Source organism: Gobius niger, assembly GCF_951799975.1.
Source record: "Gobius niger genome assembly, chromosome: 5".
In the NCBI taxonomy this organism is placed as follows: domain Eukaryota; kingdom Metazoa; phylum Chordata; class Actinopteri; order Gobiiformes; family Gobiidae; genus Gobius; species Gobius niger.
Genome location: NC_136856.1, coordinates 21,542,321 through 21,563,568, shown reverse-complemented (window position 1 = coordinate 21,563,568; position 21,248 = coordinate 21,542,321). Strand labels below are relative to the sequence as shown.

Below are 21,248 nucleotides of genomic sequence, written 5' to 3'. Positions count from 1 at the left end.
AGTGAAACAGCGCCCCCAATTTGACGCTGGTGGCCAAAAAGTGTACTGCATCTATATCTACCATTGAGAATGAATGGAAGAGTGTTAGTACAGCGCAAAAGTAGGTCACACTCTGGCGGGACAACAGAATTGTTTCGGTGGGCCAAACTTGGCCCGCGGGCCCCACTTTGGGCACCCCTGAGCTAGATAGTCCTGACTATCCTGGCTCAAGATCTGGAGATGGTTCCTCAGGCTTTCCCCAGGAGCTTGGAAGCTGAGTCAGATGCAGAGGACATTCACTTAAAGTTCTTACCTGAAATATTCTGACTGTTACCCAACATTATCTTATCTTTAAAATATATATGGGTGGATTCCTGAGGAGTGTGTGTTTGTGCAATAGTGCAGTGCATGTGAGCATGTGCATGTGCTCATCGTAATAGCACTACAAAGACTAAAGTGTAATGGAAGCCACATGTCAGAGTGACTCAGACGCGACTCATTCACAGCAAAAATGGAAGAAATGCCAAATATGTCGCTAACAAACAAAACAGAACAAAATCTAAAGGATTCTTTTTTTCTACTTTGTTATGTTTTGTTTCCATCATGTATAATATCTACCCAAGTGGCTACACATTTACGTATCTCTTATACCTCTTTGAGTACCGATACAGGCAGAGTTGAAGCCTTCAGATGATTGGAGGATTTGCCATTCTTCTTCTGTAGCCAATGATGCACTAACAATCTGATCTGAGGTATGTTTCAAACTAACCACTACATTCACCAATATAGAACAACAAAATATCCTAACCGTGAGACACAGAAGCATCATTGAGCATCTTATTGTGAATGGCCTCATGACGACCCTCTGCATCCATCCCATTGAAACAAACAGAAATGCTGCGGGCTCCTAAACTGTACTGCCGATTTTAGATTTTGCTCTAAAGTAAAGAGCAAACCCTAATCCTTATTTAACATCTGAGCCCTAAAGATAGCAGGTGACATCTCCAAAGCGAGGCTAATTATTGCTTGCAATGGACAAATCTGGTGCGAATCTGCCTCTTAATCCTCTACCCAAAAGCGCATGTCTTCCAGAGGGCCATTAGACACAGAGGGCCAGAAGAGACGGGTGACATCAGCCTGGGGTGACCACATGAAAGGACCGCAGGCTGTGGGTGGTGTGGACCTCAGTAGCAGCAGCACCACTTGACGCCCGTGCGTGTTTGTTTTGTTCACCCTCTCATCCCTGCTAACTGTTGCTGGCATTTATTTGCACTTGCCCCCTTGAGTGCTTGATCTCTCTGGCTCGTCTTGTCTCTGGCTTGTAAGTCATTTCTTCCAGATGCAAGAGGATACGTCCTTTCCCAGACATTTACAACACCTCGCTAACTGGATTATTTGTTCTGCTCTGTGTGTTCCTCGATTATACACGCTCTCTTTTACTCCCATTCTGCTGTATCTATCGATCTAAAGCAATTATTGAGGCTCCTAAGCAATTCGACAATTCTTTTTTTTTTCCCTTTTTTTTTATGAACTTGGTTGAGGTCTAGAGTTTTTATGTGTGTTTGATATGGCATTTTGGTACAATAAGGCACATTTCTAAAGCGGCTAAATTTGTCTCAGACTTTTGCAGAGTAATGTATGACTTTTAAATTGAAGCCATACTTGGACTTTTGCATGCAAGTTAACCATTTTCTGTCCATCCTTTTGTTCTCGTTCCTGGCTTTGTCCGATGTGTCTCATTTTTTCTGCCGCGACAGTTTATTTCTCCTGTGCCAGTGTTGGTAACAGCAGACCATGTTTATTGATGTTCAGCAGTGGAGACAAACTTTTCCACACATCAAACGCCCCTCTGCCATCATCATCGTCGTCTCCCACTGGCACCGATTATTTGTCTTTCTCTCTCACACAGATTCAGATTCCTTTTGTTGCTGAGGCCAAATACCTCCAGCACTGTCCAGTTATTGTAACCAGACTAAATAGATACAGCCCAAGCACGTGGGAGATGAGATTTATGCAAAACCAACTGCGAGGATTTAATGAAGGGTTCAATTACTGTTTATTTCAGGCTTAACAAACACAGAACTACTGTTTAGACTGGCAGCGGGCGATCTGTTACGTGGTGAAAACAAGTACAGTTGACCTGAAGATCGGGCTGCTTTACTGTTTTAGCTTACAAAAGGTAACATCGTGACTGCAGTGTAAAGCAGAAACGGAAAGGAAGTCACCCACACCAGAGAACATATTTCATAAAGGAGGATCACACATTGACTCTGGACATACAGTAATTAGTGGTAAAACTGGTTTGTTTTGATAAAAACCTTCAAAAATATAAAAAGAACTGTTGAATGAAAACAGGCTTTTGTTGTTTAATACTGTTTAATACCCCAGTGACCCTTTTTTTGGCTACATTATGAAGTCACAATCATACCACATGGTGTTGCATTTCCATAATGACACTAATTACGCAGTGATACTATCATTAGAGTTAACACACCCTGACATGTTTGTTTATAGCAACTCCACTGAAAAACACAGCTTTTAGGAAAAACTTTAGGAATTTGACACCATGTCCCAAGTTACAGCTACAGCTGAGAACATGAGCATTGAAACACAATCTCAAACTCTACCATGAGCTAAAAGAACAAGTGATGTTAACACGTGAGCTCATGCTATTGTTTTAAACAGAAGTGATCTCTATGAAGTAAAGCTGGGAATTAGCACAAGGCCACTGTACCTTTAGTGTCTGCCTGAGGCGCTAACCCTCCATCGACATGCTCAGGCACACACGGGGTCAGAGGTCAGACCGCGAGCGTGAGGCTGCACTCGTAAAAGTGACCAGTGTTTAGGACAAGTTTACAGAGAACAATGTGAGTGTAGCCGCACAGGCCCAGCCTGTCAGCACTGTGTAGGCTTTGCTTGTCCCAGAGCCAACTTTCATGCAGTTCACTTCCACTACATACTGAGCGCCTTTCATTCTACTTCTGCTGAATTTTACTGTTGATGATGCCAATGTGTATACATGCGAGGAGGGAAATGGTATCAAACAAATATAACGTCAAACTGAGCTTGATTACTTTGTTGCCTTTAGGGTTCTCTTGTTGATTGCACTTACTGACAATGTGCTATTCAGCTGAAAGAACTTGTTCAGCCACAGACTGAAACTGCAACGCTGCTCCACAGAAAACCATTCCTGGCTCTCGCCAACAAACTCCTTTGTTATATTTCTAATTTGTTCTTTCTTGGTCAGGATATTGCAATAACAATGAAGTAAATGGCAAAATACCGGAACAAAGACAGGGATGATGGAGCAGCAGCTCTAGAGCAAGCTCTTTTATGGTGAGAGAAGAGGAAAATACACTGACCACCTGAGAGCATCATTAGAAGAACAAGTGTGCTAACTTTCACACAATATGCTTCGTCTTCACTGTTTACATCTGTGTCTTTGAAGTGTAAATTTGAGAGCGAAATGAGAGGCTGATAAAAATGAAAGGGTATGTGCATTTTAATATGGGTCTATGTCTTTGTTTAGAGCAAAATATGCACTTTCCTGCCACGTTGTTTAGCCGGTTGCGAGCTAATACCATGTTTCCCTCACACACGCATAGCCGTCATAAACATATATAAAACATATACAACAATGCACTGAGTCCCAGGCGTGTGAAGAAATCAAAGTAAAACATGATCGAGCCTCATGTTTGTGCGTCCATATTTGAACAACAAACAAAACTGCCATGGCTTTTTAGGATCTTTAATTATCTTTCTCAGGACCAAAAATAAACCTTCTCTATTTGCTTCCATGCAAATGATCTTTACATTCAAAATTACCCCCTTTCCCCGCTGCACATGTCTTTATTTGGGTGGGCACGGGTTCTGGGCATAAACAGATGTTGAACTGAGGAGATCCTTGGCCTGATATGACATCGCTTTGCCTGCATATAACAAATACAAAGCCTTTATTACTTCTGCCATCTAACAGGTGGAACCTTGTTGTTATGTAACAACCAGTCTGGAAGAAGGGAAGAGTGAACTTCTGTGCGAGTATAAAAATATCTACCCAGGTTTTAAAGTGGCTTTGTGGTGCTCTGTATTTAAAGACCCATTCATGTGGCTCTTCCTCGCTCCCTGACAGCTCCTGCATTTCCCTATCTCTACTCAGTTTCTTAAACCGACTTTCTCTAAGACGGCTGCTTTCATTGGTTGTCCGTGTAGCTGCACAGAGAAAAACATTAACCATAGCTGCTACATTGAGGTACAGCTCCTAGTTTCTTTCATCTTTACACAGGCCACAATCTATGCCACAGTGTGTGATGTCGCATATGTTATCATAACCACAGTTTCAACGCTACATGTTCTTGTTTCAAATGCAAAAGGGGAAATCCCAAGATGACTAAGTTAAGTTTAGAGACTGCCGATTTTACATTTAAATGTCCGTAGATATCCTAAATAGGCACAATGTGAATCACAGTTTAATATACAGTTATTTTGACTAGATGGAAGTTGTCATTTTCATACTCGCTACTGCCACCTCAGGTCTTACGCGTAACTGCAGGTTCTATATTAAAGGAACAGGCCACCGTTTTTACATACTGAAATATGTGCTTACCTGAGCTTAGACGAGTTGATACATACCTGTCTGGTCTTTGTGCCCTCAGTCATGCAAAATGACCAAAGATGTTGTTTCCCGATGTTCTCCTACAGCTCCAAACGGGGATGAAGTTGGAAGCTACCAAGCTCTTCCACGGGCACGCACAAAGACCAGACAGATACATATCAACTCGTCTAAGCTCAGGTAATAACATATCTCGGTATTGAAAAAACTGTGGCCTATTCCTTTAAATTCGTGCATGATGGACCCAAAGTAACAAGTGTTTGAGTGACAGTGCAGTTTTAGCAGCAATTGTGGTGAATACTGTAGGTCTGGGTTCATTCTACACTCCTGGAACAAGTAGGGGATAGAAGATTCATCATTTTAACATTTTTAAACTTCGTCTAGTCCCTATAAACAACCATCTTTGAAATCTATATATATCAGGGTTAATTATAAATCCTATATCAAAATAATTTGGAAATTACCCCTAATGATTTCCTGTGAAAGAGTTAGATCCAGGTGGTTGTGACCAAACTCCGCTCTGCACTGCGGTCACCCACATCCAAATCCAGAGGAAGTAGACAAAGTAAACTATCCTTGGGGTTGTTAAAACATTAATCAAACTTCACATTATTCCACAAAAGCAAAAGCTAGAACATTTAAAGCTAAGTGAGTATCATTTCTCTGCCCGTGTTCAGTACAGAAATGAGATTTCAAAAAAGGGTTTCATTTTCTGCTGTGTATTGCACACATTTGAACAAAACCTGGAGCTAAAAAGATGACAACATTGTGGCTTGAGCTTATGACCCATAGCAGGCACTGGGGTAGACAAATATTAATCACTGCCAGTGTTTTTAATAGCAGCACACTTCGCATGATTTGAACTGACTGGTTGGAACAAACCAAAACTCTTCTTTGTTGAGTAAATGCCAATGTACATGACAGGATAACTTCAGGTTGCTTCAATTCCTCTTCCCAACCTTGTGTGGCGTGTTGACATGCCTGAGTTTCATGTTTGTTCATTAACATGCACTGCCCTGACCAAATAAATAAATAAACAAGTGTGCAGCATGCTACTCATTGCAGTAGAATGTGCCAAAATGCTCCATGTTCTTTTTATTAGCATGGAGTTGTTTGCTGTCTAAAGTTTCAGCTCCAATGTGGTCATGATTTGAGCAAGTTACAGTGTTACATTTAAGAGATTGCCTTGGTTATTTTTGGAGTTTGCATGACATAAAAGCTTCCAACGTGTTGAGTGAGGTCCTGACATTTTACACTGTAGACACTTAATGGCAAACAGACATGACCTTCATATCAGAGAAAGGATTCATTTTGTAAAATCTAATCCAATATTACAAATCTGGATTCGCAACCAAGACAAGTCTAAAGTACATCACAGTCAAAAACATTAAAACCTGAACTATTAAGACATATGTTAATGTTAGTAAGAATTCAAGAATTTAAAATCTACACAAAGCACTTCAGTAAATTACCTATTGCACTACCAGTTTGACATGTACTGTGAGAACTCTTTGTGAGACGCTGAAGACAGATCACGACAGCACCGGTTCATGTTTGTTTGTGAGATCGCTGAGGTGAATAACAAGTCTCCATTGCCGATGACCACAGACAGAGCCAGTATTGACTGTGTACGCCTCTGATTGCACCGATGCAATAACAAGAGTTTGGCTTCATTTGTAACAATCAAACTCCACTTAAACAAAATGAATCACTGGGGTACACACATGCACTCACACATGCTCCCACACGTGTGAGCCGTGTGCCTGACGTTAGCCAGCTTCAGCCAGGTCGCCGTAGCCATAATAACACTCAACAAATACTGCAGCAGCTATGCAGACCTCCCACTGCGCGCAATATTACCAAGGCCCACTATCCAACAGCATTTGGGTTTTTTATTGTTTATTACAAATTTAATACAATATTTTGGCCTTTAGAGCGTTAACCTCTTCACCCCCTCCTGAACCGAGCACATTTTCTACAACTTGGCATTACCCAAGTCCAAAAGCGTATTGGAATAAAGAGTCAAAATAGTGACAAACGAGCGACGAAAATGTGGGACGAAAAGGCAACAAGAAAGTGACAGCAATGAAAAGTGACAAAACTGTGGGGGGAAAAAACGCAACCAAAAGTGACAAAAATGTGGGACGGAAACGCAACAAAAAAATAAAAAAGAGCAGCAAAAAAGTGACAAAAAATCGTCAAGAAGCGATGAAAAAGAGGCAAAAATGTGATGACAAAAAATGTTTAAAAAGTGAGGACAACGCGAGGAAAATGATCAAAATTAGATGAGTTTTGTAGGTCTTCCTTCTTAAAAGAGGCGCTAGAAAATTTCACTAGGTTAAGGCGGGGGTTAAGAGGTTAAACAAGAGCCCATAGTTTAACATTGAGGTGGAGCAACTGAAAATTTCATGGCGGACTGGGGAACTGCGGGTGTTTTTCTCTTAGTTCATTGTCTCCTCTGTCACCATATATGCACTAATGTCCAATTATTTTCTCTGAAAGGCATCCAAAAGTGGTGACAATATTCAAAAACATGAGTGTTTATTTTCATTTTGGAGATTTCTTACAAAAACTGTATTTCTCCCATAGAGTTGTATTGGCCCTTGCCTTCCACCTGACATTATGACTTCATCACATTCTAAACCGTGAACGCCACCTATTCAATAAAATATAATCAAACATATTACAATGGAAGTGCAAAAGTTCAGCAGCATTTGTTGATATCCAATCACCAAAATGTGTTATTTCAGTCTAATTGTTGTCTGTTTGTATGTGTATTGTTTTGCGGGGGGTTCTAAACCAGACGGAAATAGCCACAATACATTTCCAACTAAATCAACAAAAAAATAATTGCCAGTGAATGTTCAATAATAATTTAAAAAATCAGTAATACAACTACAGGCCTCTCATGCTGAGCTCGAGCTTTAATTTACATCCAGCGTAGGCGCACTTGACATGGGGCAGTAAAACAGATCAGAAACAAAACTTCCTCCAACTCAAAAAAGGAGATTGAAGACACCCCCAGGTCCCACCATTAGAGCAGTTACAGTGTATATCTGGTTACAGCCGCTACCATTCTTCACGACATACATTAAAGCCATTAGGTTTAGACACCGCAGAGTATGACAAATTACAGGAAGTAAACCTCCCAACAACGGCCATATATACACATGTAACTAAATAGGACCATAACTTAAAATTTGATTACACTTTTTTTTTTTCCATAATCATGCGTAGGTGTGACATGAAACAGAACTTTTTACACTAGAAATGCTTTTTTTTTTTTTAAAACACCCTGACATTGAACTGCAAGGCTAAAAGTTGAAGGCCACAGCTTGCGCGCCCATCTTTTCTATCACAAACACATGATCATAATTATGAGAGGCATTACGTTAGCCTCAGCGGTCGAAACCTTGTCAGTGATGGAGTGTAATGTGTATTCTGTTCCATTGTGTTTTTACTACTGAAACCCACTCGTCAACACTGTCACACACTTAGGACAAATGGCATTCATAACTATAACTCAAATCACTACAAAGACGTCCATAATGTATTAACTTAAGTTTTATCGGTGGCATTTTTACCTGCCCCTTCTCAGCTTTAACCTTCTATTCCCCACTGGTCCACATACATTCTCTCTCTCCTCTGCAGCTTCCTCCTTTCATTCATTTTTTTCCCCCCAAGAAGCCATGGTCTGTTTTTGATTAGTGCTGTATGTAAACCTAAAATTAAACAAACAAGTATTTCTGTATTTGCGTTCACCTACATACACATAGATGCCATTAACTTAAAGTAAACAAAGTAAATATGGGTCAAATTGGCTTCTCTTGACTGGGCATGAATGAACTGTAGACAAATCCAAGCCCATTATGCTCAATCAGTCTGTCTCCGTAAAGTCCTGGGTACACAACACACTAAACACACACTGCTATTAGGGCTGAAAATAAACAGGTCAAGGGAACTGTTCTTGAACGCACCACGGCCACTTCTCCTTCACCTTCATTTGCACGACTAAATCACTACCACATGCAGCCTCTGCGCTATTTCACTGCAAACATATAAAAATACTTTATACAGTATAAAAAACCCACGGGCCCCCAGCCTCCCACGAACTTTTCATGGGTTGCAAGTAACCCAACTGCGAGAAAGTGCACGAAGTAGCAGGGAAAGGTGTTGAATTGCTCACTGCTAAACCTCTGTTAGCATTCCCAAGCTCTATATCAGCGTTCACAAAGTTGGGCTGCCTCGTTGTACTCAAAATTTTAGATTTTTTTTACAATAAGTTAGAGATCCTTTCATGCATCATTAAAGCAATACTAAGTAACTCATGCCCCTAGAGGCCATAAAGCGCCACTGCAGGGGTCGTAGCATTTTGCGGGGTTTTTTTTTACTCATTAATTGTCCGTGAGAGTAAACACTACGCTGACAGAAAAGACTATGGAGAGAGGGATATTGCAATTACACAATGGACTTTTTTTTTTTTTCACTCAAACCGCAGTTAGCTTTGCCCGTTAGCCTCTTAGCTTCTTCTTCGTGATTCCATTATTGGCGCCTCCGGGTCGGAGCAGGAAAAGCTGCGTGTGGTTTTCTGGCCAGAGACACCAGGGGGAGATGAAACCCCCCAAATGTCCCATCAACACTTGTATCACCCCCAGAAGGACTACGAAAAGGATTTATTTTACGGTAAACAAGTTAGCGGTTAAGTTAGCGGTTTATTTGGTTGGACAACACCTAGTTTAGGCACATTTTAGACAAGGTGTAGTCCTTATTTAATCTTGACCTAGGCCAAATATTTAATGAGATGGTACTGTGAGAAGTTAGAGAACCCCTATATACAGTATAACGTCTTTTGTATTCTTTCCCCCAAATTATCCACGTGACTTTTTTTCCTGTAATGGATAAACCGATTAAATCAATCAATCTGTGTATGTGCATGTACAACTAAAAAGCATCCTAAATATAGTAATTAGCATACAATTGCAATAAATACATTCCAAAATGCTAATAACCACCTATACTCATGGACATTTCTAACGCAATTTCCCATGTGGATCAATAAAGTCTAAGCATTTTATTTATTTACAGTCAACTGCCACACAGCGTCAGTGCAATCGTAAAAATGAATCTCACAATAGCAGCAAAACATTTTTCACATTTTTGTATCATCATGTTTTGTCCTTCGCGTGGTTTATTACTTCCTTCCTCTTTTTCCCATTTTCTTTATCTCTCCCTCTCTTTTCTCCTCATCCACTCCAGGGCTTCGGTTTTTTCGGGTATCTCCACACTGTGTATTTATCTAAATATGTCCCGGGACCAAACGGCTCTGCAGTCTGGCCTGTGGGAAATACACACTTGCACAAGCCGCGGAGAGCTGCCTTATTTTAGAGGCTCACCAGTCTGGTCCCCGAGTTTGTCTTTCCTTAAGCTTCAGTTCAAATAGAAACCAACATGAGCTCTGTGGTGCAGCTCCATCAAGGGATCCAGTAAGCACTTATTCATTCAGCTGATATAGCTATGTAAAGTCATCCATCTTCTTTTTGCTTCAAGAAATGTATCAAATAAAAAAATCCAGTACAATCCCTGATAAAATACTTACCACCATAGACCTTTTTTGAGGAAAACCACGACAAAACTGAACTTTAATGCTCTGGCTAAAAAGGATGATAAACACCACAGTTCTCACTGACATAAATAAAGGTAATAAATAACTACTGCTATGTTGTAGCCCTCAAGACACCGCTTGGAGTAACGGTTAACGGATTGCACATTCGAACCGTTTAATTATTAGAAAGGGTGTGCGGTTTGGCACACACTGACTCACACGCAGGGAGTCACATATTCAAAGACTGTGGCGGTAAATCAGCAGGAGATGTGGCGTGAGAGAGAGATATGCGCTCGCTTCTGAGTCTGTTTGTATGTCGCACATTTATTTGCTCCCAGCTAGAACCCAATGGCGTGAAAGGCAAACAAAAAGCCTGGAGCCTAGAGACAAGAAAACAATCTTACCATTCCTGACGAGCAACGCAAACAAGAAAGCTGTTCGCTCTATTGTGTAGCAAAAAATGTCTCCAATACACAGCGACGGTGATTGGATAATGCAGTAATGATTGGATACACGTGAGGCCGACTGTTATGGACCGCTTCTACGAATGATCAATGAAGACCTCACCTGCTGCAGCCAATCAGCGGCCAGAAAGAACGCTCCCTCTTCCTGAAACACTAACCATGACATTCCAGCAGGTAAACTATGGCGGTCGCCTCTAAATGGACAATTAGGTAAGATTAAAGGCCAACTCCTCGTCTTTCTCCATTAACTAAATTAGGAGGAAAATACATCTCGAATGACCCTTGCTCCCCACAGCCATCACGATGCCCAAATTCATTCATTTCTTCATTTCTTGTAAGCAGCCAAGTCACCAGTGATGTCAACGCTATTACTTTTAGTGGTACCTGTGTATTCAGAGGTTAAGTGGCTTGTTTATTGGTAGTTGTGAAAAGTAACTAGATGCCTTTACAAGAGTACTTGTGCATTTTGTATACTACCATCTTTGAGAGTAGACAAGATTTTCACATCTAAATTGGTCAACACAAAGCCCATGTTATCACTTTCCCTGTTTACCAAGCTGTTTCACCCTCTCATGCTTTTCATGTTTACTTGTGTGCATTTTTGAAGCATGTTACTGTGGCAAAATAGATATTTTTAGCCTTCAAACTCGAGAGAAATCCCTCACCTGCGCCCCTGTAGACACAAACTTGCTTGTCTTTCCATTAAGCTTACAAAACCCTTTTAGGCTGGAGTTAATGGGCAGAACGTCCCTGCTGAGACCCATTTATGGGATGTGGCGAGGGCAGCGAGGGAGCACGGCAGCAGAGTTAAGAATAGGATGCAGATGAAAGTGGCTAAAAGTGGCAAGTCATCATTCTTTTTATTTTTCCAAAACACAGACCAATAAAACACAGTCTCTGTCTGTCCCGACTGGTAAAATGACAAAATAGGATGAGTTGAAATAGTAAGGGTTTTGTGGACAGCTTTTATTGATCATTAATGCTCTGTTAAGAGTGGTATTGTCTGCATATCTATATATCGTGAACAATATTGGTTTGTTTTTGTTTGTTTTGTATTTTTACTTTAACATGGTGCCACACTTTTCATTGTCTTTTCATTGATGCTCACTCACATACGTAACATGATGTAAATTGATATGTAGACAACTAAGTACCTTAAGATCTAATGTTTAGTTTCAACCCTGGGTGAATGGCCGGCCAAGGTACCTTTGCGGGTGGGGCGGGGGGAGGGGGGTTTAAATCTTTTGATGGGCCAACTCTGCTGAACTCTCCTCTTCACTTCCTCTACAGCTCTAAATGTGAACATGAACATTAACTAATATTTGTTTTTTGCATCAAGAGCAAAGCAATTTCGATTGTATATAATTGCCTTAAAGCAGAACTAAGTAACTCATGTCCCTTGAGGCCATAAGCGGCGCTGCAGGTGTTGTAGCATGTTGCAGTTTTTTTACTCATTAATCGTCCATGAGAGTAAATACTACGCTGACAGAAAAGATAAAGGGAGAGAGGGATATTGTACATCTAATTACACAATGGAGATCATTTTTTTCACTCAGACTTCACTGTAAATACTGTTTAAGTGACGCTAGCCCGCAGTTAGCTTTGCCCGTTAGCCTGTTAGCTTCTTCTTCGTGATTCCATGAGTGTGTATTGGTGACTCCTACCCGGTGGCAGCAAAGTTGCAATTGTGGTTTTCTGGCCAGAAACACCAGGGGGAGATAAAAGATCCCCAATCATTCGATCAACACTTGTATTACCTCCAGAGGGACTACAGAAAATATGTATTAAGGTAAACAAGTAACTTAGTTCTTTAAAAGTGGTGGATGGAGTTGTGGATGTGTGCACTCTCAAACCAAATGAAAATTACCAGTTGCAGTCATTGAGAGACAAAGACTTTGCCTATTAGGAATAAAAGTGAGAGAATAATCAGTAAATGCATCAGCCCTATGACTAGGTGTACTAATATTCAAAATCTCTGATCATTCATGATGATTACGTTGCCTTTCCCTTTTGTCCAGAGCAGAAAGTGCTTTTTGGCTGCTCACATCTGTTAGACATCTAGCAGAACAATCATTTATCCAGTGTTGCAGTGTTTTAATTCAGTGCATTCATAAAAGTTGTAGCCAGTCAGAATCCTCCTCCTCCATTATGTAATATTCATCAGCAGAGGCCCAAGCAGTGCTCCGGCGGTTAGCAGGAAATATCTCCCCGCTCTGATGTTGCTCTCATTTGTCATGTTCATCGCACGGCAAACCAATCAGCTGTAACCTGAGAGCCTATAATGGGAGGAAGATGCTGCTTCACGACGATCTGGCAGTAAAGCAAATATGGCGGATACATGCGCGAAACAGATACTTGAGCATCCAATGGGCATAAATCACACAGAACTTCTTACGTTGCCATTTCTAGACATGCCACTTAGCAAAGCAAACCTCCCGATGGACCGGGGTGTTCAGCGAAGCGAGAAGCCACCAGTTAGCTTCCAAGTGAGCGGGATTAAGAATGACGCTTTTAAAAGTCACAAATCAAGTGAATTCGGTGTATGTTTGTAAGAGGTAGACGACCGCAAACCCCCAAAGCCACAGACTCCACTGCTCCATCCATCCCTCTCACCTCCGCTATCTGTGTTTGACCAGCCCCCCTGCAGAGCAACTAAACCTCAATGACCCACAGAAGTCCTGTCCTTCTGCCCATCCATCCACCCTTACGACCTCCCCAAAAACTGTTCATCTTTGTCAGACGTTTCGAACTTCTCAGTTAGAAGTCAGAACCACCGGATCTGCAACTGTGGCAGGTCTAAAGTTGGACTGAACTAGGGCTTAGCAAAGGCTAAACCAGAACCTACCCAAAAGGCAACAATAGCGCGAATAAAATTGTCTCCAAACTTAACATAGACGAGAACTAAAGAGAAACCAGAACACTACACCCATAATTCTCAGTGAGTACTTTAAAGTCCTTAAACAACACGCTTGCATTTGACCCAGGCCGGCGTTCAGCTGTTTGTGTATTACTTGATTCCAAAATTGATGAATCCTCAGAAGAGCACTTTGTTTGCTTTGTGATCACAGCGAGATCCAAGTATCTGGTGAAAAACTATTACCCAGTCCGATGCCTCTTGCCCTCACCTCCCACTATTGCTGGGTCTAAATCAGCCCAATCTGTGCCTGGTTTTCCCCCCAGAACGTGGTCCAGCGTCTCCCCTCTCCAAACCTCAGACCGCAGCGCTTTAATAGGAGGGTTAAGAGGTAATTCCTATCGCACTACCATCATTTAATACCTAACCGAGGTTGACAGAAGAGAAGGTTACGAACCCGAAACCAGAAAAGCCACCAGCAAAACCCCCTGTCTCCTCCGTCTTCCCCTCCTGCTGCGATTATGGCCCATCGAGACTACCCTCTGCCTTGTCCGCGCGTTTCCTTCATTTGCAGGGAAAGGCAAGCCACGCATTGGGTAGAAGCGCAAAAACGATGGAGAAACCATAAAAAAAAAGAAAAGTGGAACAAAAAAACAAGGAAAGCAGCAGGAAACTCCAGACACTGTAATTTAGTTTGTGCTGATGGCAAACGGAGGATATAAAGAACATGAGATTTATAATGTTACGTTTGGAACAAGTTGAGCCTTTCCATTCTCAAAAGGAGTTGTCAGTTGGGAGCCGCACCAGAACCGGTGATAAATAAAAAAACTATCAAGAGCAATTAGAGGTTTGAGAGGACAGTAAGCTGAGTGCTAGTAAGCCATGTTTTCATTGTGGTATTGCACGAACGACTTGGGAAGGCATGGTTTGGTGTGGTTAACCCTTAAAGTGAGAACGCACGGAGGTGAGATAGAAGGTTGCTGTGGAAATGGCGTCACTTTACAAAGGATTCAAAGGTAAGATTTCCAAACTTGCACGTCTGAAATTGAAAAAAAAAAAACTTTTCTAAACAACAATCATCTGACAACAGCAACTCCTTGACTTCTTGCTTTGTTTGCCAGATTACTCACTGCCATAGAGTCTTCCCCAAGGACACAACTGCCAATCATGTTGCGGAAAACGAACAGCGCTACCATCAAAGCCACTGGTTCACAGAATCTCCCAGCTCTGTATTTGAAAATGTTTAATAGAAAAGAAACATCTGAGATTGACCTTCTAAGACCGTTGCTACATTCAAAGCAACTTCCCCTTTTAATAACATAAGAACCAGTAACACTGCAAAAGCAAACCTTGAGATAAAAAAAAACAACAACAAAAAAAAACAATTGTTTTTTGATTCAATGTAATTCCTCCGTGTGTTGCAGCTTTCACCCCAGAGGCTTTGACTGTGTGTGAGATCCTGGGAGCCGCACTAAACGTACAAGCAATTTGCTCATAGCCATAACAGTCGCGTTAGCCATCGTCAGTAATACATCTCACATTACCGCAAATATATGAAACACTCAGTCTATCCAGATATGACCCTTGAGCCGCCACTCTGCACCCCACTGTGGAGGAGATTTCATCTTACTGTGGCTTTTCACAATGAGAAAGTGGCACCAGAATTGCGGGCTGATTTATGCTCATGGGTCACTTTTATGACTCCAGCAGTCTGAAAAAAAGCACTGACACAGGATTTCTCTGATAGAATGAATGTTGTGACTAATGCTACGCAATTGCCGTGAAATAGTGAAAATAGGCCCCAGCGAGCTGTATGCATCTTGAAATGATATCACTCACGTCTACTAGAATTTCATATTCTTAAATGCACAAAGTTACTCTGGTTTCATGGAACTTATGAGACCCTACTTTTGGGATCTTACAACGGGCATCAATTCTGTTTCAACACAGGAAATACAACAGGCTCTTTCTACACAAATAATCAATAATCTGTTAATTTATTTAGTGCTTTGTCCAGCTTGATTGGGCCATCTATTCAATTTAATAGTACAAACATTCCTTCACATATATGGAGAGATTGGCAGCAAGGTGGGTAAAGAGTCTTGACCAAGCGCCCTGGTGAGAACAGGGTTGGGTTGCCAGTCTCTCGGGTTTATGGGTAAATGCTCCACCCGCCAATGCTGTTTCAAAAAAAAAAAAAAAAAACAGAAGAAAAAAACACATTTTGTAAATCTGAATATATAACGAAAAATCTTTCCCTTTAAATAGTCCTCGCTTTATATATGAGTGCTTGAACAGGGAGCGTGGACCAATGTGTGGACATGGCCTTAACCTCTATGCTAACTTTAGTATGACCTCCATTTTTGTCCTCACACTGACACTTTGGGGCCACAGCAATAAAACGAGAACACACTCTCAGCTCCACATTGTGCTGTTCTTAAAGGCGGACCAAAGCAAACAGCCATTAAGTCCAGAAGGTGTGTCACCCTTGAACCCAACCCGACAAAGACTCTCCGAGGATCCCAAAACACAAAAGCTGCAATCGAAAATCTGGAGTGTGGAGAGAGAAATGGCCGCGGGGAGAGTAAGCAGACAGGGTGTATGGTCATGTGGGGCCAAATAAGAGCGGGAGAAGACGTGTGGGAATGTCAAATGAAAACGACCCATCAATTGGACGGCTACATCAATCTGACCTCCGCATACACCCGGTAAACTATGGGAAATCTCCATGCTCCTGCATAAAAATTCCACAGCGGTCCAAGTAAAACACTCACTCCAGGCACACGTTTGCCATTGAAAATCACACACTTTATATAGCAGCGTAGAGCACCATGGCTGTGTTTTGCCATAAGCTCAGGTAACGCACATCAAAAGAGGAGGAAGAGAAAGACAACAGGCAATAGGAGGGAGGTGGAGAGCCAGAGGAAGTATGGCATAAGGTACTCACAGGCGGCCCAGTTTGGGGTTGGACTGGAAGAGCAGCTCTGGAAGGAACTGGAGACGGTTTCGGTTCAGGCGACTGTAGAGACAGGGTCAGGACAAAACATTACAATGGATACATATACGGATGTATGGGAGATATAAGCATCGCAGTCTTAAAACTGAGACCAGATGCCTCTCTCTCCTTTGACTATGCTCAATGTTTTGAAATGATTAAACCAGGATCTAGACTCTAGATTCTAGAGCATACATTAAAAACGTATTCATGGAAACAACGTCCATAGAGTTGCCAAAGAGATATAAAAACAGAAAATAATACACTAAATATTTTTATGTGGAGTCTGCATCTAAAAATCTCCACCGGTTTAGAATATGCAATATGCCAGTATATGAAGCATTCTTAGCAGTTTTGACAACACATTCCTAAGCTCTATTTAGGTTTTGAATGTGTCCGTACTTACTCTATTCTTATTTAGACGATGATATTGTCTATATGGGTTTGGTTTTCCTTTGCATTTGCATTGTTGCTGCATTTCTCTGGTCAAAATGCAGCACTCGGGGGACTAAGCCCCTGATCTTGAGCGATAAAACTGGTCAGATTTACCTGGCAGATTACAATTTTCAGGGGAGAGGGTCATGGCAAATGCTGGCTTGCCCCCATCTGCTTCAAATCGACTTTTTTATGGGTAGAACATGTTAGCAAAAATAAACAATACTGGCCTTAGATTCAAAACACATCCATGTGGACATGCCAAAGTGATAATCAGGATCTGAGATGGCAAATATGACTCCTCTGAGTTTCCGTGGCAACTCACAGAGCATCAAAGTTTAGCAGGTTGTCGGGTCAAAAGCGAAACTCATGGGAAAGGCTGTGTTCATGACCCGCAGGTTATCACGCTGCGTTTGCCCAAGCAATGTGTCAGTGAAGGGGGCACCGCGTTGTAAGCACTAAAAAGCAAGTTATCACCGCGCTGCTCTGACCCCCGCGTAAAGAGAGTTGGAGGTTTAAGGTTTCTGTCCTCCCTGAACCGCCAGATGTGCTGATGCAGGGGAACGTACGACTCAGGGCAATGCAGTGAGCTTGGTCAGTAACTTAGGCTGTGCAAAGTAAATACAAAAATGATTGCAATTTGTCAGCATGGGGGGAAGAATGACAGTGTTGAATGCTATTATTGTAATAATTTATTTGTGGGTAGACGGACTAGAGAGTAAAAAATACTATAAAAGTAAAAATAACTATCTTACTTTTTTGTCCTTAGTTTATGCTTATTCAATGTTCCTTCTTCAGAGAATCAAAAGAGGTAAGGGGGAGAGTTCAGCTACACATGCACATAAAAGATAGATGAGAACAGGTGTGTAGGAGTATTCTTCATCAAACTTTGAAAGCTGACACACATGTCTCGAAAGGGAACAAATGAAGCTAAGGAGGGCGAAAGGTCATGAAGAAAGATCTGTTCTGGAGAAGACACAGACAGCCACCTTTTCACCTCGCGGATAATGATAATCAGAACTGGACTATCACTCTAGAGGAAATTATTGACCCCTTAGACTGAAACATCGCTGTGTCTGGGGCAAAGACAGCCTAATATTAGAGGGAATGAGACGAATTCTTAGTGTGTCTTAAAATAATAAATTAGATGGTGTTTTTGGAAAGCGCTTGCTCTAATAGGCCAAATCATGTTTTTAAACGTTGGAAATAGGATCTTCACAATGAGCTGGTGTGCAGAAATCACTCAGACATCTGGCCCTAAGAAATACCTGTTTATAACTCATGTTTTGACATCAGCGTTCATCTCCTCTTCAATGGACAGACGACGACTTAAACGAGGTGCTTTTCACATAGCGGCTCTGTAAATCACGCCAACTCAGCGCCGGAGCCTATCACCCGTGACCTATGCCCCCCGACAGGCAACGACATCTGAGGCTCTGTCAGCTAAGTATTTTAAAAAGCGTTTCACTATCACAGAGTTAAAAAAACCAAACCTAAAGAGACTCCATGAGCCCCATTATCAGACTGGTAAGCGTTTGCATTAGCAGTAGTTCACTCACTCCTTTTGACCTATGAACTGAGCAAACACGTAAGCAAGGAAAGGGAATTTAACATAAAAGTGGGTCATCACCCGTCAGGTTCTGCAATCTCATGTTAGATCTCTACTGAGGTACAACATACACGAACTGGTGCCCTGGAGGGACAACTTTCACTGGACTAAAGAAGATTACAAGGCAGACAGAGAAGATGCTGCATCATCAGCTTTAAGTCCCTTCCCCAATCATTTTAAAGTGACTTGTGAAATCGGGGTTTTACATATAGGTATGTGCTCAGGTAATCTCAAGTCATGGAGGAGGCTTGTTGATGCACTTGAATAGAGAATAGTTTTCCTTTAAACACATATTGCAAAAGAAAGAAAGCGCTATATTTCTTTAGTTTGCCTACTTTGACAACTGAACATGTTTTTTTAAATTCAACATAGACTCAGCACTGCAGTATTTACCTTTAGCTCACAGTTTATGAAGTCATTTGCATTGAAAATAAGTAATGAAAAGTTAAACATGTCAATTCTATGTTTAGCACAGAGAGGCTGCATGCTCGCCCCTGCAAGAAGTGGCAAACAGGAGGCAGTAAACAAGCAGGTGTGTGTGTTAGTGTGTTAGTGTATTAGTGTGCATATGTGCATGTGGGAAGTGTTGTGTGCGTGCTCACACCTCCATCTGCAGACTGGAGGCTGAGTGTGAGCTCACACAGCACATAGGCACAAAGAGGAGGGAGGGACCTATCACATTCTGAGGACTGCTGTGAAGTGCAGAGCATCGAGCTAAACTCTGGGCGAGTATGCCTTTTCTACAGGAAATGAATCACTGTGTTGAGCCTTTTACAAACAGTGGATACAGTTTATTTGTGGCTCCTGTAGACTGCTATTCTCTTGCTATGTTGTGCACACGTGTGTGGTACTTTGCTTGTGAACAAACAAGGAGCACCTGCGTCTGCTCCAAGTGGAGCAGGGGGGAGTAAGAAGAGAGGGAGATGGTGCTTTAATAGTGCACAAGACTAACTGAAATAATTAGCAAAGTTCTACACAGTTAGGACGATATAAACTTGGATATTTTCACCAAACATCCCTGATCCGGTTTTACAAGGCGCTCAGTCCCCTCAAGGGAAAGAGACGCGCTTCACTAGCTGTGGCACGAACCATCGCTCTTTCTGGGCAAACAGAACGGCACTAGGGCCAAGGTAACATCTCCTCCAGGTGAAAACAGTGGGTGCGACTGTGTAGAAACAAGCCGTCTGAATGTGTATGTTTGTAAAAGCCTTTAGTTCGCTTCCTCAACAATGTCATTCCAATATTTCACTTTTCAAGTTTTGTCTTAAAGTGTTCTGGATTCCTCGAGGTCCACCGGGAATGTATTATCATCATTACCAAGAAAATATCCAATAGCAACAACAATGCAAGAGAAAATGCTTGGCAATTTCCTTACCTTTGGATAGAACCTGGAATACTTTTCATGTACTTGGTGTTTCCTGTTCATTTAACAAATATATTCCTCCCAGTACTGGCCTCTGCGCACGTTGTGTCTTGGAAAAGTCCCCTTATTATAATTTTTTTTTTTCTTCAAAACTCATCCGATTTGATTTTTCCCCCTTCACAGGGTATTGTGGCATTGTTTTCTTTTTTGGCTGCCCTCCCTGTTTCTCCGGGTTTTACACTGATACAAGAAGTTGCTTGGCTTGTGACTCATTGCAAGATTGATTGCTGTAATAGATAAACCCAAAACTCACTTTCTATCATTGGTTCTTGAGTCTATTTTCAGTGGGTCATGGGTCTGTGCCAAAAAAAAGCTGATCTTGACAGTTTTTGGTCAACCTTTACGTTCAATGCTTGAATCAATGAGCTCTGTGGGGAAAGGTTGATTCCGAAACTACAGCAAAGTCAAACCACTGATTCATATGTTGGTGGGGAAAAGTAAGCCATTTCAATGTATACTTACAGTCTCTCTAGAAGTCTGAGATCTTGGAAGGCTCCTCTTTCGATGACACTTATTTGGTTGTCCTCCAGGTGACTAATCCAAAACAGAAAAGAGAGAAAAGTTCACAATATTAACATTAAATAATAACAAATACTTAAAAGAATGTGTCAGTAAAGGTGAATTGAGAGGATACGCCAAATATTGAATCAAAATTTGACAAATCGATTTTTCCGGCTGTTGAACTGATCCAGCGTGCTGCCTGCCAAAAGGATATAGACATATTTCAAACATTGAGGGAGACAGTTTCCTAAAGGATGGATTCATAAACAAGCCGAGTGTACAGGGAGATGTTTCTGGCGTGGAGCACCGGGTTGCAGAATTTCATGAATGTCACTAGATACACATCCAAAACAAACAGCTGACGGCCCATCCCGCTTCAGACAGCGCAGAGACTATCGACTCTTTTCTATACAGGTCTCGTAACAGAGTTTGCAATGTAATTCTTATTGTACTTGTATATTATGTGTCTTGTCATGTTTTGGGGAGATTCTAAGGTTTTCCAGATGGAACAGGAGACAGAAGAAGAGCTAATGTTTTGGCAAATGCCCGTGTTTATGTTATGCTGTCTGAGGATGTTAGGAGTGACATATTAGGAGCGGAGGAGAAAAGAAACAAGATACTTTAACTTAAAACAATATTAGCTAAACCTGACTTTTGGGTATTCAGTCAGTACTATAGTGAGTGTTGTGAGTATAACCTCTGTGTTCAAAAAGTGAAATTCTCATTAAAGCAGTACTAAGTAACTTGTTTACCTTAATAAATACTTTCCATAGTCCC

General features: G+C 41.5%; 1 protein-coding gene across 1 annotated transcript in view; it reads right to left on the bottom strand.

Annotated features, from left to right (window-relative positions):
• The window catches only part of slit3 (slit homolog 3), a 227,285-nt gene that overhangs the window by 184,069 nt on the left and 21,968 nt on the right, over window positions 1-21,248 (bottom strand). The window contains exons 3-4 of the mRNA XM_079556106.1: window positions 20,433-20,504; window positions 16,456-16,527 (exon numbers count right to left, since the gene is read on the bottom strand). Of these exons, the coding sequence (XP_079412232.1) occupies window positions 16,456-16,527; window positions 20,433-20,504 (144 nt within the window). The remainder of the gene's footprint in view (window positions 1-16,455; window positions 16,528-20,432; window positions 20,505-21,248) is intronic.